The following is a 17463-nucleotide window of genomic DNA, read 5'->3' as shown; positions in this document are numbered from 1 at the left end:
AAAACCTACTGGAGCAGTTTTTGCAGGAGGAATTTTCCACCTGCAAAAAAACTCAGTGTGAACACAGCCTAATTAGCGCAGAAGAAAAAGCGTCAAACAACCGCTGGCAATTCAAATTCTGCCTCAAAACGGAAGGAATTTGAGGCAGTTTTTTTTTCTGCCAGACAAAAACCGATATTTTAACGACGCGATTTCTGAAACAGAGGAGTAAAGTTATCTCCATCCATTCCCACGTGGAGCGCACAGGGTCTGTGACTGTCCCCTGTTATTACACAGACAGCGTCTGTCGCCGTTGCAATCCCCTGCCACCTTTTTGTAGGCGTCCTCTGCCCGACGATGTCATGTGACCTAGTCCTCCACCACCACAGAGAGGTTCAGCCGGTGGCTAGAGCGGCACCGGAAGTGTTCTCTTTGGCGGCTTACTGCGTCTCGCTTCTCTCTTCAACTTCCGGCGGCGCCATCAACGCAGGTAGAGCCATGCCGACCGGAGATTACGAGTGAGTAACGGGTGAAGGAAAGCGGAAGCTACCACCTGGGCGAGGGGAGGGGGTTTTGAGTCAGTTGGTGATATAATGAAGAGAACCACTAGCGGGGGAGACATATGGAGTTAGAGGTAGAAATGTGCTGATGGAGGAGCGGAAACATATGGGAGGATGGCGGTTGTCGCACCAAAATACTTACTTTTTTCTTGACATTTTCGCGACTTGTGCCTTTCTCATTGCGCTCTGTGCAGCTGGAGTGTTCTTACACCGAAGTCACAGATGACTAGTGCTAGAGGAGCAGTTGTCCATGACAACCAATCACGTTGCTGCTTTTATTTGGCTACAGAAACTAGAGCAATAATCTGATTGGTTGTCGTCTGTAACTCCTCCTCTTTCCCTAGCACCAGTGTGGATAACCCCTGTATGTGCCTCAGAGTGGAGGAACCTGCTCAGGACCACAATGAGATCTGAGGGTTCTGCTCGTCATGTCACTTGTCACCCAATTCATGTGTGGGCGGCTTCTATCAGATTGAGCTGCACTTCAAGATGGGAAAAGTGACGTGACTGGCTTGCACTCCGACAGTTGACCAAATTTAGGCTGTGACTACAAGTTGACAAGACTAGCAAGGTGATATCGGAACGGACGTGTTTCAATAAAAGCTTGCCTCCACCTTTCAGCATCGTTTTATAGTTAAGTAGAGTCACTGTGTAAATATATTACTTACCTTGTACTGATCCTGAGTTACATGCTGTACTATACTCCAGAGCTGCGCTCGCTATTCTGCTGTTAGTTATAAGCAGAGCTGCAGTGTAAAGCATGAGACAGACCAGCAGCCTGGGGTAGGGCTGGGCAATTAATCCTTTAAAAAAAAAAAAAAAAAAAGGATAACTGCGCAGTTAACTGAGATCATTTTGCGCATTTCGGTTTCAACTGTATCTACGTCCTCAGGACGCAGATACAGTTGAATCCGATAGTAGAGCAGGGAAAGGTCAGATCCCTGCTCTACTATTCACTGTATAACGCTGGGCGCTCACAGCGCAGCACAGACAGGCGCGATGATGTCACTGCCTTGTGCCTATCTGCGCTGGACTTCTGCCATGTACCGACGGATCAGGCATCCTATTGGTCCACAGAGTCCTCAATGCCTGTCTTTTTTACTTTTTGTTTACCCTCAAAAACTACCCACCCCAATGATTTATACACGGTTGATGGGGTAATATACAGAGATCATGGGGGTCCTTGTATATAGCAACCATCATTTCTGTATGTAACCCCCATCATCTCTGTATATTACCCCCATCAATCCTTGATACAGGGATGATAGCTGTCTAGTATCTGCTGTGATGATGTGGGTTACATACAGGGATGATAGCTGACTGGTAAATACAGGGATGAAGGGGCTTATATACAGGGGTCCCCATCATCTCCGTATAGACCAGCCCGTCATCATTCCTGTATATAACCCCCAACATCCCTGTGTATATAACCCCCATCATCCCTGTATGTACAGCCTGCCATTAGCCCTGTATATAACCCCCATCAACCCTGTATATAACCCTATCATCCATGTATATACCTGTGGGGCGAGCACGGTCCGTTTGCTGTGGGCATTGAGGCTAAATAAGAAGTGGGGTGGGCATTGAGGACAATAGGATGCCTGTATATGGCAGCAGTCCTGCGGAATCTGAAAATATGCGCCGAACAACACAGATTGGAGGAGCAGAGGGATCTACTCCACTCGTCGTTGGACCGGGGTTTGGTGAGTATGTATATTATTATTTTTATTAGGCACTATTAGGGGTGTGTGGGGGGGGGGCAGTGTCGGCAGGCTTAGGGGATCTATATTAATTCACTGGTGTGGCATGCAAATAGTGGGTTTGGCACGCACAAGGGGAGTGGCCTAAAATTGCTCAATAATCGTAATCCAGGTTACACGTTACATTAATCGTGATTTTGATCCAGGCCTGGTAGTATGTGTGTATGAGACTGCAATAGACAATGTATCTAAGCTGAGGTCCCCTAATATAGCTGTGCTAAAAAAACAAACAACTGAGGCAGAAATTCTATATTATAAATTTATCGACGCCTAAATTGGGGACAGTATAATATTTTCCGGCAGTGACCAGGTTAATACAGCAGTCGGGGGGTGACAGACTGACTCTCCAGGGTAACATGCATGTGTCCTCTCTTCCAGTTCCAAGCCCAGCTGGGCTGACCAAGTAGAAGAGGAGGGTGAAGATGTGGAGCCCTTAAGTCCAGTTCCTGCTCCCGCTCCCGCTCCTGCTCCAGTTCCAGCTCCAGTTGTGGAGAAGGATCTTGGCTGTAAGTATAACCCGTAATCACATCTGCTGCCAGTATTACTCGCCAACACCGTTCATTCTGGGTGTTCATGTTAACATTGGCACGGTTCTTCTGTGTATTCCCATCAGCGGCGTCTTTCTTTCGGCAGACATTGAGCTCCTTTGGTCTGCGCGGCAAACTCGGCATAAACTGTAATATTCCGGATAGACCACGGGAGAAGTAATGGATCTCCTTCCGCCCTCTGATGGGATCCGCTTCTATATTGTCTTCATGGAGTGTTAATATGGCCGCCTAATTACTGCCGCGATAGTTGCTCCCAGTTCAGTACAGAATGTACAGTGTTCTATAGTGTTGTCATTTGGCAGTGTAGAAAATACTAAGGAGCAACCCCTTTTATGGGCAATTTCCCCTTCACATTGAAGTACCATGATGCAATTCGGCAAAGCGCTAAGTTCAGACTTCACCTAGCCTGGTCTTATGTCGAGGGGAACGTCGTATTGCTCGAGCAGCAGTTTGTGCTCCTAGGCTGAACTGGAGACAGGACCTTACAGCCATTTTGGAGGCTATGGACAACTGACTTTGGTCACCTGGTCACAGAGTATACATACAAATATATAAAACACTTCCACCTCAGTTCACACTTTCCATGCCTTGTCAATCTTGTGTATGTTACCCCTATAGTCATGGGGAAGGCCCTCCCACCCTGAGGAAGAATATCAATTTGCACCTTGGGAGTTAGCAATGCCAACTTCTCTGTTATTCTCAATGGAAAAAGCCGTCAGAAGATGATCATTATTTATCACCGATCCACAGGACCGGTGAGAAATATCTGATTGGTAGGGATCCGACCGCAGGGACCACCATCGATCACAAGGACGGGCTTACCTTGCCGTTACTGGGAGTCCTATAGGAATGGATTGGTAGTGCGCATGCTTGACCACCACTCCATTCGTTTCTTTGGGGCTGCTGAGCGCTATCTTTGGCAACCCCAAAGAAATGAATGGAAAGTTGGCCAAGCTTGCGCAGTACTACTTAATTCCTATGTGGCTCCTAGGAATGGCAAGGTAAGCCCGTTCTCATCATCGGATGGGGGCTCAGCGGCCGGACCCCGACCGATCAGATATTTATCACCTATCCTGTGGATAGGTGATAAATAATGATTATGGGAAAGCCATCTTTAGGGGATTTTCCTCTCTTTAGACAGTTATCATGTGCTTGTTCCACCAGGTACAGGGGAACAGGCACCCTCATTCTTGGGATCATGGCGGTGTCTGGTCTATGGATGGTGTGGAAACCCTTTTGTCTTAAAGTCTATGGACACCTTTGCATAGAATTTTTTTTTTTTCTAAATGCAAAATTAAGCAACTTTCTATATAATCTTCTTTAAAAATTCTCTATCATTTTGTATTTTGTGTAGTATTGTGCAACTCTTGTCTGTAGCTGACTGCTGGTGATTGTGATATAAATCCGGCTGACGTAATCTGCTCCCCCTCCCTTCTTTCAGTGTTCGAGATAGTAGGAGGGAGTTGTACATGGCACATCAGAGTGTGGAGAGGGAGGGCAGATCACACAGGTTGAATTGTATCAATGTAAAGATAGGAAGGAGAGCACAGGAGGGGGAATCACAATCACACAGCTATCAGTGTAGAGAGAAAGGAGAGAACCCACGGACACTCGGAAGACGGAGGGAGTGGGTAAACCACACACTCCTCAGCATCAAGTCAGCATGTATGTATGTGGAGAGGAGATCCCTCATGGGCTGTAGAAGGAGAAAGCAGTACAGAAATGAAGCTGTGCTGATACATGGGAGCTAGTGAAGGCAGCAGCATTCTGGATACGTAGACCTCACATTCAGTATGTATTACTGGGAGGGACATTCCCACAGGAAAAGTCTGAAACAAGGAGCAGGTTGTAGACTACTTATCAGGGGGTCTGAAAATCAATAATGATTGCAGCCTGAATCTGTGCAACTTTAACTCCAGGTAACCAATAACCTATATACAAATAATTTTATACTAATGTGTCCACGGCCTTGAATAGTGGCCCCCGAGGCACAGCTCTACATGATGATGGTCGGAATAATGAGGTCAGGATATATTGGTATAACCTCTGATCTTCCATAGTTGCTCTGGACACACCTCGAGAGGTCATCAATGGAAACGTCAAGACCATCACAGAATACAAGCTGGATGAAAATGACAAGAAGATTAAGGTGGGTGCAGTCAGGTGACATCTCCTCGTCTTACATGTGATCTACCAACGTCTCTTTACAAGGGCCTCTTAGGGTGAATTCACATGTGGCAGATTTATTGCAGAAAACTGTCCCGTAATTCTGAACTTAGCTTGCCTCGATCTGTCGTGATCGAATCCATCCTTATAGATGCAGTGGGAGGAGAACCTGTCATTGTTTCTATATGCCCCTCTTCTGGGTAATTAGAGCTGTGCTATACCTATCAATGGGCATGGTAATGTGTCAGGCTAGAGCTACATCAGAAGAGTCTGTTCACATAGTGCGGTGACTTGTGAATAGCCCCTAATCCTGTCACAGCACAAGGCTCTCGACGTACGTATGCGTTTTAGAGCTTCTATGCCCAAGTAATGAAACTTACGTGAGCTCATCCTGTTATTAGTCTGCACAGCATGTCTTTAAGTGGAGCAGCAGTTTATACTCCGGAGCTGTTGCAATAACTGGCGGCCATCTTTGAGGCTATGGAGACCTCTTTGGTCACTCAGTCACCCACCTGCATACAAGTCAACACATTTCCACGACCTGTTCTTGCCCATTTGAGAGTAACTACACAAGACTAATATCGTTTTACCTCTGCTACATGATTCATGCCAGAAGGTTTCTTTAACCCCTTCAGGACCCAGCTATTTTTCTGATTTTCATTTTTTCCTCCCCACCTTTCAAAAGCTGTAACATTTTTTATTTTTTCATCAATATAGCCATATGAGGGCTTGTTTTTTGCAGGACGAGTTGTAGTGTTTAACGGTACCATTTGTTCTACCATATAATGTATTGGGAAACTGAAAAAAAAAATAAAAGATTCGTGGGGTGGAATCGGAAAAAAATAGCAATTCCTCAATGTTTTGAGGGGTTTCGTTTTTTACGGATTTCACCGTACGGTAAAAATAACATGTTAACTTTATTCTACCAGTCAATACGATTAGCGAGATACCAAACTTATATCGTTTTTTGTTTTTTTTTTACTACTTTTAGGCCTCATGCGCACGTCCGTTGTTTTCATCAGTGTCCTATCCATTTTTTTTTTTTACATTATTTTTTTTGCGGATACCATTAATTTCTATAGGGCCTTGCGCATCCGTGTGCCCGTTCCTCAAAATTGTAGAACAGGTTCTGTTCTTGTCCGTGTTTGCTGTCTGTCTCATCCATTCTAGCGTATGTGTCCACAGAAAAGGACAGCACACGGAAGCCACTAGGATCCGTGTTTTGCGGTCCGTAAAACGGAAATGGTGGTGTGCATAATGCCTAAACCAGAGATGGGTGCAGCCAGAGATAGGCCTGTGCATAGAATCACTTCTGTCAAAACCAAACACTAGGGGGAGCCTCGCAAGAAGCAATGACTGGTGAAATAATATACCATTCTAATGAAGTCTTACTAGAGTTCGTCCTAGGGCTAGTTCACACGGAGTATTTTGGTGCTGTCTTTGACGCGGAAACCGTGTCTGAATCAGCGCCAAAAAACGCCCACGGGAAAAGCAATATGCCTTTTCTTCGGGCGTTTCCATCTCTGACCTCCCATTGACATCAATGGGAAGCAGAGAACGCCTTTCTCGCTGCGTTTTTTTCCGGCATGTCAAAACCTGCCTAAAAATTTCTGAAGGAATTTTGAGGCAGATTTTTCTGCCTGCAAAATACTCCATGTGAACTAGGCCTTACACTCTGTTGTTTTGCCGCACACTTAAAGGGGTTTTCCACTTTGATGTAAATTAGGGTGTAATGAAAAGTTCTGAACGTTCTCCCTAATTTCCAGACCTCTGCTTGCAGTCAGTGAATAGGAAAATTCATTGTTTATATTGAGATGCTGAAGACCTGTCATGACCTTGTCCTCCTCGCACTGCTGCATGGCAGGTCAAAGAGGCTCTGTCACTAGTTTAGTAATGCTAGCTAATCTGAAAGGCGCTGTCACACTGATAATACTAGTGAAAATTGTGTCCCAAAACGCTTGTTACTTTAAGGGCTTGTCCACACACAACAGAATTGCTGCAGAAAATTTTTGCAGCAATTCCGTTGAAAAACGCGGCCAAAACGCACCATTTCCTGCGTTTTTTACGGAAGAAAATGGTGCGTATTTTGCTACGTTTTTCAGAGGGCATGTCTCCATCTCTTAATATTGTGAAAAACGTAGCAAAATACGCACCATTTTGGCCGCGTTTTTCAACGGAATTGCCGCAGAAATTTTCCGAAAGAAAATGGTGCGGATTTTGCTACGTTTTTCACAATATTAAGAGATGGAGACTTGTCCTCTGAAAAACGCAGCAATTCAATCCACACTCCGAAAAATACGCACCGCAGGTGAATTTCTGCTCAGACTTTTAATGCAGCGTGTGGATGAGATTTGTTATACCTCACCCACTATGCTGCTACTGTGTTCTGCTGCGTTTTTTCCGGCCGGAAAAAACGCGGCAATTCTGCAGAGTGTGGACAAGTACTAAAAGTTCAGAGTTTTTTTTTTAAATCTATAAATGATAACCGATATATATCCCGAGCATATATCAAAAGCATAAAATATATTTTTTACCATAAAACCCAAAAAGCCCAATCAAAACTCAAGTAATCCAAAATAATATTTATAAATCATCTTTATTGGTCTCCAATCAAAGGACAAAATACCCCCCCCCCTACAATAATTAGACAAACATTGTACAAAACAATTAAAAGCATATATTCAAAACGATCTCGGGTGAAGAAGAGCCACACGAATCCAATATAAATGGTGGAATCCATAATGATACATCTCAGTAATTGTACATCAGGGGATAGAATACCTAGGATAGTCCCACTGGACAGGCCACGGATCCAATCTAGCAAAGGTGCAAGAAAATGCAATAGATAGAATGTGGTCAAATACCTGTGGTGGGCACGATGGCCGAAAATATTCACCTGGGGAGACACCTCGACGCGCATTTCTCACCCTTCGTCAGGAGGTGATGAATGCTAGCCCCCACCAGGGGTTTAAAGAGGCTCTGTCACCAGATTTTGCAGCCCCTATCTGCTATTGCAGCAGATAGGCGCTGCAATGTAGATTACAGTAACGTTTTTATTTTTAAAAAACGAGCATTTTTGGCCAAGTTATGACCATTTTTGTATTTATGCAAATGAGGCTTGCAAAAGTACAACTGGGCGTGTTGAAAAGTAAAAGTACAACTGGGCGTGTATTATGTGCGTACATCGGGGCGTTTTTAATACTTTTACTAGCTGGGCGTTCTGATGAGAAGTAACATCCTCTTCTCTTCACAACGCCCAGCTTCTGGCAGTGCAGATCTGTGACGTCACTCACAGGTCCTGCATCGTGTCAGACGAGCGAGGACACATCGGCACCAGAGGCTTCAGATTCTGCAGCAGCATCGGCGTTTGCAGGTAAGTAGCTACATCGACTTACCTGCTAACGCTGATGCTGCTGCAGAATCAACTGTAGCCTCTGGTGCCGATGTGGCCGACACGATGCAGGACCTGTGAGTGACGTCACAGATCTGCACTGCCAGAAGCTGGGCGTTCTGAAGAGAAATGGCTGATACTTCTCATCAGAACGCCCAGCTAGTAAAAGTAGTAAACACGCCCCGATGTACGCACATAATACACGCCCAGTTGGACTTTTACTTTTAAACACGCCCAGTTGGACTTTTACTTTTAAACACGCCCAGTTGTACTTTTGCAAGCCTCATTTGCATAAATACAAAAATGGTCATAACTTGGCCAAAAATGCTCGTTTTTTAAAAATAAAAACGTTACTGTAATCTACATTGCAGCGCCGATCTGCTGCAATAGCAGATAGGGGTTGCAAAATCTGGTGACAGAGCCTCTTTAAATACTAAACCAAATGAAGCGGCCTAAATCGTTGCATGACGCCTCCCGCACCCATCCAGTCCCATGCCTTCTGCGTCCTTTCCGCCCACATTCAATGCACTATGACAACTTCCGGTACGGCACTCGGAGAGATGCAAAACGCGCATGCGACAGACCGCAGGTTAAGAATAGGAAAAAAAATCAACATTTCATATCCGAAATTCCGGCCCGAAAAAACACGGCAATTCCGCAGCTTGTGGACGAGCCCTAAAAGTTATATATTATTTAAAAAAAAAAAAACCCTCATAAATGAGCCTTTATTAGACAACTGGGAGGTAACCGCAGCGATTCTCCGGAGGTGGAGCCTCCTCACAGCCTCTGACGCTGTCCTATCAGCATGAAGCTGCTTCACACCGTGTGAGAGGCTGGAGGGAAGAGGGAGGGATCACTTTACACAGCCATATCTTGTGCTGTGGATCACCTAGATCATATGACCCCAGGATGGCAGTTCTAGCTGTGACACAACCGGAGGTATCGCCAGTTGAATACACAGTCGGGAATGGAAGCTGTATACTATATGATGACGCTGCGTTGCTGGGCAGAGAAGGGGGAGAAGCTGGATGCTGATTGGACAGCGTCATACAGAAAACATTACACCGCCCAGAGAGAAAAGGAAGAGTCACCTCCTATTTGGCTATTAGAGCCACATTAACATATTTAGAAAAATGCTCATAATCCTGCAAATAATAAATGTGTTTTTTTTAAAAAACAAATCGCACAGTAGTTATCAGCATCATAGCGCCGATTAGATTAGTTACGCGATCGGGAATTAATAAACTGGTGACAGTCTCTTTAACCCCTTCCCGACATTTGACGTATCCATACGCCAAAGTCGTTTAGGAGAAGTATGGAACGGGCTCACGGAACCCGCTCCATATGATGCTGGTGTCGGCTGTATATTACAGCCGACACTTCAGAGTAACTAGCGGCATTACGCTCAAGCGCGATCCCGCTAGTTTAACTCGTTAAATGCCGCGGTCAATAGCGACCGCAGCATTTAAATCGTTAGAAAGAGGGGGGCGACCCCCTCTAAGAGCTCATCGCGCCCCCCACAACGCAATCGTGGGGTGGAGATGGTTGCTATGGCTGCCTGGTTGCTAAGGCCCCCGGGTCCACCATCTTTGTACACTTATTAAGCCTTGCCTCCGTCAGAATCGCGATATACTGCAATACATTAGTATTGCAGTATATCGTGCAAGCGATCCAACGATCGCTGGTTGAAGTCCCCTGGGGGGGACTAATAAAAAAAGTAAAAATTAGTTAAAGAGGCTCTGTCACCAGATTATCAAATCCCTATCTCCTATTACATGTGATCGGCGCTGCAATGTAGATAACAGCAACATGTTTTTTTTTTTTAAACGTTCATTTTTGGCCAAGTTATGAGCTATTTTATATTTATGCAAATGAGCTTTGAAATGGACAACTGGGCGTGTTTTTTTTCGTTATGTCCAACTGGGCGTGTTTACGTGTATGACGCTGACCAATCAGTGACCAGTCAGCATAATACACTCATCTCCATTGATTTACACAGCAGCGATGTGCAGCCACATAAACAGAGATTAACGTTAATCAAGTGTCGTGATAATGAATACACATAAAATCCAGCCTGGGCGTCATGTGTATTCAGAATCCTGACACTTCTGAATCTTTTCTGTGAGATTCCCGCAAGCCACGCGTAATCTCGCGAGATTACGGAGGTAAACGAGATTTCGTTTCCCTTGCTGCAAATCTCACAGAAAAGATTCATAACTTGGCCAAAAATGAACATTTTTAAAAAAAACAAAACACGTTACTGTTCTCTACATTGCAGCGCCGATCACATGCAATAGGAGATAGGGGTTTGAGAATCTGGTGACAGAGCCTCTTTAAATGAAGTATTTTTTATTTTTTTTTATGTAAATAAAAAATGAAAAGTTTAAACAAAAAACTTTTTCCCCTAGAGCCTAGTAAAAAAAATAAACATAATTGGTATCGCCGCGTCCGTAAAAGTCTGAACTATTACAATATATCATTATGTAACCCGCACGGTGAACGCCGTAAAAAATAAAATTGTAAACGCCAGAATGTCTATTTTTTTGGTCCGCTAATCTCCCTCAAAAAATGAAATAAAAAGTGATCAAACCGTCGCATTTACACCAAAATGGTATTATTAAAAACTACAGATTATCCCGCAAAAAATAAGCCCTCATACCACTTAATCAACGGAAAAATAAAAAAGTTACGGCTCTCGGAATTTGGTGACGCAAAATAAATTTTCTTTTTTTACACTTCGGTTTTTACTTATAAAAGAAGTAAAATATAGAAAAAACTATATATATTTGGTATCGCCGTAATCGTATTGACCCAGAGAATAAAGTGAACATGTAGTTTTAATTGCACAGTGATTTCCGTAAAAACTACGCACAAAAAACAATGAAGGAATTGCGTTTTTTTTTTTCATTTTCCTAGTACATTATATGGCACAATAAATGGTGCTACGAAAAACTACAACTCGTCCCACAAAAATCAAGCCCTCATAGGACTTTATTGACGGAAAAATAAAGACGTTATGGCTTCTGGCATGTGGGGAGGAAAAAACGAAAGTGAAAATCTGAAAAAGGGCTGCGGCGTGAAAGGGTTAAGAGAGCTTTGATATGCTGTAACGAACCCTTCATAAAGGTGCTAACTGCTTACATGGGCTGACAGCAAGACCGAGCATAAAGAAAGTTGAAGATCTTTTCATTATACAATGGTTAAGATTTATTCCCGAAAAAGTCCTGAAAGTCATGTATGCGGGGCAGGGGCCGGGCACTGAGGTGTCCCTATCAATACAAAACACAAAAGGAAGGGTGGATGAAGGAGAAGAGAGGAGCTCCTACCACACCGCGCACACAGTTTTATGTAAAATTCAGTGTGATCTGTAATCAATGATCAGTTTTTATATAGCAGCTTTTTTCCCCCTTAATTTCAGATTGTGCGCACCTTTAAAGTTGAAAACCGTAAAGCTTCCAAAGTGGTGGCTCGGAGGAAGGTGAGTGCCGAGATTACAAAGACATGTCCCCTCAGGCAATACTGATCCCCTAATCTGACCCCCTTTTTGTTTTCATCTCTTCTCAGAATTGGAAGAAGTTTGGGAATTCAGAATATGACCCAGCCGGACCAAATGTAGCCACCACCACGGTCAGCGATGACGTCCTGATGACCTTTATCACCAGTAAAGAGGTGAGAACACGATTTCACTCAATGGCGATTATTGGGACTGATCAATATAAAGAGCCATGTGCTTGTCACCTCCCAAAGATGATAGAATAGAAGCACCATTCTTTGGACATAACAGTAGGAGGGGGCCCAACATAGAAAGGGGTTGCCCAGAATAACCTGGGCACTTGTCACGCACTTGCTGGAGGGGTACTAACATTTATCCAGAATCGTTTTCCATTACGTTGTTCTATGTACTGAATGGGTGAACCTTAGAGACCCTCTCAAAGGGGTTGTTTCATCCCAGATGACCACTCTAATATGAGAGTTGTGGGTCCAGCTCTTGAGACCCCTATAAAAATAAGCAGTTTGCCGGGGGTTTGGGAGTCTGACCCAAAGCTCTCATATTAAAATGGGGGTGGGATAGGAGATTTGGCCAGTTATATTTTCCCCTGCAGGAGAAATGTAGTATTGCATGATGATTATTCAAATGACTACATGGACAATGGGCCGAGTCAGACAGATCGAGAACCGATGCTTGTCAGGGGCTGAGTTTTAGGAAGGGGGGGGTCAGGGTGTCCACAGCATATGCAGTACATTTCCGATAGATGCTGGTCTGGAACCCACACTTATGTTGAGAGCAGTAGAGACTGAGTGGAGAGGTGGCCGAGATTACGGAAACAGCCAAACTCACTCTGCAATGCTGTTACGGAAAAAGCGTAGCTCAGCAGCCACGTCTTCACCGAGTCTCTGCCTGGCAGCGGCCGTCTCACCAGGTGGAGACAGGGGTCCCCTATTCTCCAGGTAGACCTGCGGCCCAGCGCTAAGACCCTCATCTATCCGACATTAACAGCATATCCTGTGGTATCTCATAAATGTCTAAGGGCCTGTTCACATCACCGTTCGCTTTCCATTACGGGGTTCCGTCTGAGGTTTACGTCTGGTGAACCCCGCAAGGGAAAGTGAAACCACAGCTTCCGTTTGTCACCATTGATATAAATGGTGACGGAAACCTCGCTAATGGTTTCCGTTCGTCACCATTCCGGCAGATTTCAGTTTTTCCGATGGAATCAATAGCGCGGTCGACTCCGCTATTTATTCCGTCGTTAAAACGGAAACCTGCTGGAATGGTGACGAACGGAAACCATTAGCGAGGTTTCCGTCACCATTTATATCAATGGTGACAAACGGAAGATGTGGTTTCACTTTCCGTTGCGGGGTTCACCCGACGTAAACCTCCGACGGAACCCAAGAACGGAAAGCGAACGGTGATGCGAACAGGCCCTAAGATGGTAAAGCCCCTTTAATATGAATGTCCTAGTATAATATCATGTTCTGCTGGTTTCCCGGTGTTTGATTGGTCTGATTATGGTACGTGTTCTATCCATGTGCACTGCTGTGTATGTAGTTTGGAGCTGACACTTCAGTTTTCTGCTCTTACAGGATCTGAATAATCAGGAAGAGGAAGACCCAATGAACAAGCTGAAGGGTCAGAAGATCGTATCGTGTAGAATTTGTAAGGGAGACCATTGGACCACAAGATGTCCCTACAAAGACACTCTGGGTCCCATGCAGAAGGAACTTGCCGAGCAGCTGGGTCTTTCCACAGCAGACAAGGAGAAAGTACCAGGATCTGGTATGTATTGTGGGCACTTCTAGGGTATATCCACCGAGGACCGCGCCACAGATGAGATGATCGCCAGGGGTACAGCTACTGGCGTCTCGGAGGAAATGTAGTATTAATCGGGCAACCATGTAATAGACAAGCCAAGTCCTGGAGAGTGTAAGATGCTTTTTCCATTGATGGACTTGTAGAGGGGGACCCTCATTCACAGGGGCAGATGTAGGGCGTTTTTCTTGAGTGGGCAACCCCCTGTAATATCTTGACAGGAGAGACGCATACAATGCTGCTGCCAGGAGTGGAACATCGTGTATTCTTAATACTATGTTCTTGCCTTTTCCACAGAACCTGAACCAGCACAGGCTCCGGTGAGCAAGACCGGAAAGTATGTTCCACCCAGTTTGAGAGATGGAGCCACCCGGAGAGGAGAGTCCATGCAGCCTAACCGCAGAGGTAAAGATAGTAGTCACATCTGTTCACCTGGCCCTCAGGACCCTGACATAGTAATTTCTCGGGGGCCTTATTCACACAGTCCAGTTTTTATCCTATCCTGGATTTGACACTCAAAACTGCACTATGTGAACAAGACCTTGTATGTTTATCTAATAAAAAGGGTCATTGAGTGACTCGAGTACTGCAGGATCATGGGGACCATGCGTAAATGAGTGAGTGTGCGGACTTGGAGGGGAGAGGGGACTGTGCTACTTTCCCATTTTCCAAGTATTGGAAGGTATAAAAATGTTTTGGAAGGGTGCGGTGCACTCATGAAATCTTTGCACTGACCCTTGTAGATGTGGAGGGCCGGTTTACGTTCTCTGTGGAGTTGAGGTGATCACCTGCTTATTTGCGTTCTCTCCGTAGCTGACGACAACGCTACTATCCGTGTTACTAACTTATCTGAAGATACCCGAGAAACCGACCTCCAGGAGCTCTTCAGGCCTTTTGGATCCATCTCTCGTATCTACCTGGCGAAGGACAAAACTACTGGACAGTCCAAGGTAACGGATCTTACAGTGGTCATCCTCTTTGGACAATCCCTACTTAGAAGGGTCCCTTGATGAAAATCAGATTATAAAGTGTCCCCTGCTGGCACCCCCAGCGATCAGCTGTTACATGTGGGGAAACCTGGCAGTTTTTGGTTAATATACAGGCAGCGCCACCACAGGAGAAATAAAAGGGGTTTTCCTTATAAGAACATGTATTATGGCCGGGTGAATAAGGCTTTTAGCGTCGACTGCTTTATTGCTTTTTAGCTCGGCCTCATCCGTTTAGTTGGATTGTATTCTATGTATTTGAAAGGAAGGAAACCTCAGAAGCAAGGAGGGATTTGGGTCAGCGGAGGGGATACTTGGGAGGGTTGTTTGTAATAATGAAAATTGGCTTCAATAAGGGGGGTTCTGAATTAAAAATTTAGAGGAACACAATGTAAAGCGGATACTGTGCTATTCATAGTGCAGGACAGAGGGGGTGGGGCATGACACATGGGATTCTCTCTGGTGTCATGCCCCGCCCACAGCCGCACCGTAGGCATAACCGTGTGTCCTTTACGGACAGATATTGTATAATGATTTGGTTTGTGCCTCATATTTACTCGTCTTCTTTTCATCACCAGGGTTTTGCCTTTATCAGTTTTCACCGCAGGGAAGACGCGGCACGCGCCATTGCTGGCGTTTCTGGCTTCGGTTACGACCATCTAATTCTGAACGTGGAATGGGCTAAGTATGTTCTCATTGACTACGCGGCTTGTTTATGGTACCTTGTTTTATGCAGTATTAAATATGGGAAACCGGTTTCTATATAAAGGTCCACAAAGTGCATTGCTGAACACCACGACTACTTAAAGGGGTATTTCCATCATCCACCTTTATGGCGTATCCTGCGGATGTGGCTGAAATCCCGTGCACCTCCCTTTGCCCTCAGTTCATAACAATTCTGCTTTGAACGGAGAGACCGATTGCTATGGCTTTCTTGCTTGACAAAACCATAGCTGCGGTTGTTGGGCAGTCTCCATAGCAACTAGACTGTTCAGCTCAAACTCGAATTGGCACTCGAATTGGCACAACGCTGACGGTACGGACGCCATTTACTCTAGGGCTGTGCTATTCTCAGTGGCGTCTGCTCGTGTCGTCCGGTCCCGTTCACTAATAACCAGACGTAGCCCACGGATATGCCGCACTATGTTTTTCTAATATCGTACAACACATTTAATCAGAATTTTCTAAAAATACATTCTATCCATCCTAGAGCTCCCAGCATGCTTTGCTGTAGGACAGGACGGGCTTTATAAGGCTGCCAGCTATTGCAGCGACGACTCTTTATAATAAACGCTTTGTGTCGAACTCTACAAATGTTGTTTTGTTTTTTTCCCCCACAGGCCGTCAACCAACTGAGTGGAAACCCCTGTGTAAGGTTAGAAGATGAAGCATTTCTGATCTGTCGCTCCATGCTAATAAATCAGTTGAACACCAAGGAACCTCTGATGTTATTTATAACCCGCAGCTTTCCCTTCTGCTTTATAGTCTTCCGCAGTCACATATATATATATATATATATATAGAGTCTTCCGCAGTCACAGGTGCACATTTACTACAAGCACATGGTTCTGCAGCTTTAACCGTCACCACTCGTCCTACACGGACGTTACCCTGGTGTTTATTTGGCAAGGGGGAGTTCCCACCATAGACTTTTATGAGGTCAATAGGGGTTAGACCACTGGACATACGGCTCCCTAGAACAAAGAGGCAGCAAGCCTTTCAGTCCATACACCATCGATGCCTATGAATTTATAGAAACAATGTGGATGTAATACACCTTTATTTACACCCAGAGGCTGAAAACCTGTCCTGATCGTGTCCGGCTGACACAGGTGCAAGGCTCGTTACAAGAGAGATCGGAGGATGGGGTCCTCAACATGTGAAGGGGGGCTGTAAACATGCGCTGTAGTGTATGTTTTTTGCTGAATCTACAAAAAATGTGCATGGTGGGAATTCTGTCTAATACACTTATAAGCCCTGAAGCTGTCAGTTGGACATGATCAGGACAGGTTTTTAGGCTCTGGAACGCAACAAATATTTTCCTACTCCTTGACAGCAATCGGAGATCTTAAAAATGGGGAGGAAGTATATTCGAAAGTTGCAGAACTTTTTACATGGATTAAATCTTCAGGTGCACGAACGTGTCTACACAATGGGCGCCGATCCTGGCCTAATATACATCTGACACCTGCTCCATCTTTGTCCCTCACAGACCCTCATCCAACTATGATATACGTCAAATGTCAACAATTTTTATCAGAATATAAAATAGCAAATAAGACATCATATATTTCAAAACTTTGCACACAGTGCAATAAATTCAAAGTGTAGAAGTTCACAAGTACATAAATTCAAAGGCAAGAGATATTCTCCCAAGCAGCAAAGAACAATAAGAAAGAGGAGATAACATCCAATGGCAGATAACATAATATCCATATTAAATTCAAAGGTAGTGCAATATGTAGGGAAACCAGTCCCAAAAAACCAGTTAGAATGACAATTTTTAAGTTTTAATTCCAACACAAAATGACACAAACACAAGATAAAAAAAAGGAAGCACAGACAAACAAAAGCACACCGCATTGGCGATAGGAGCGTTCAAAAGAGGCCATCCAACCAGAGAGGCAGATCAGCACCACCCCGAAACACTGACCAGACTGACCATTGCTCAACAAAGATGTCAGATCTACCCCTGTCAGCAGACATCAGCTCCTCCATCCTCATAATCCCGTTCATTTCAGTAACCCACTCCTGCAAAG

General features: G+C 44.7%; 1 protein-coding gene across 1 annotated transcript; it reads left to right on the top strand.

The window, feature by feature from the left end:
- The first annotated feature begins 222 nt into the window (after nucleotides 1–222).
- Nucleotides 223–16139, top strand: EIF3G (eukaryotic translation initiation factor 3 subunit G). Its single transcript, XM_075855444.1, has 10 exons — nucleotides 223–497; nucleotides 2678–2805; nucleotides 4908–4996; nucleotides 11823–11882; nucleotides 11969–12073; nucleotides 13493–13685; nucleotides 14016–14123; nucleotides 14532–14668; nucleotides 15283–15389; nucleotides 16045–16139. Exons 1-10 carry the CDS (start codon nucleotides 337–339, stop codon nucleotides 16058–16060), a joined length of 1104 nt encoding a protein of 367 aa, XP_075711559.1. The 5' UTR covers nucleotides 223–336; the 3' UTR covers nucleotides 16061–16139.
- The last annotated feature ends 1324 nt before the right edge of the window (nucleotides 16140–17463 follow it).

Source organism: Rhinoderma darwinii, chromosome 3, assembly GCF_050947455.1.
Source record: "Rhinoderma darwinii isolate aRhiDar2 chromosome 3, aRhiDar2.hap1, whole genome shotgun sequence".
Taxonomy (NCBI): Eukaryota; Metazoa; Chordata; class Amphibia; order Anura; family Rhinodermatidae; genus Rhinoderma; species Rhinoderma darwinii.
Note: the sequence above shows the minus strand (reverse complement) of the source record. Positions and strands in the feature narration are given on the sequence as shown.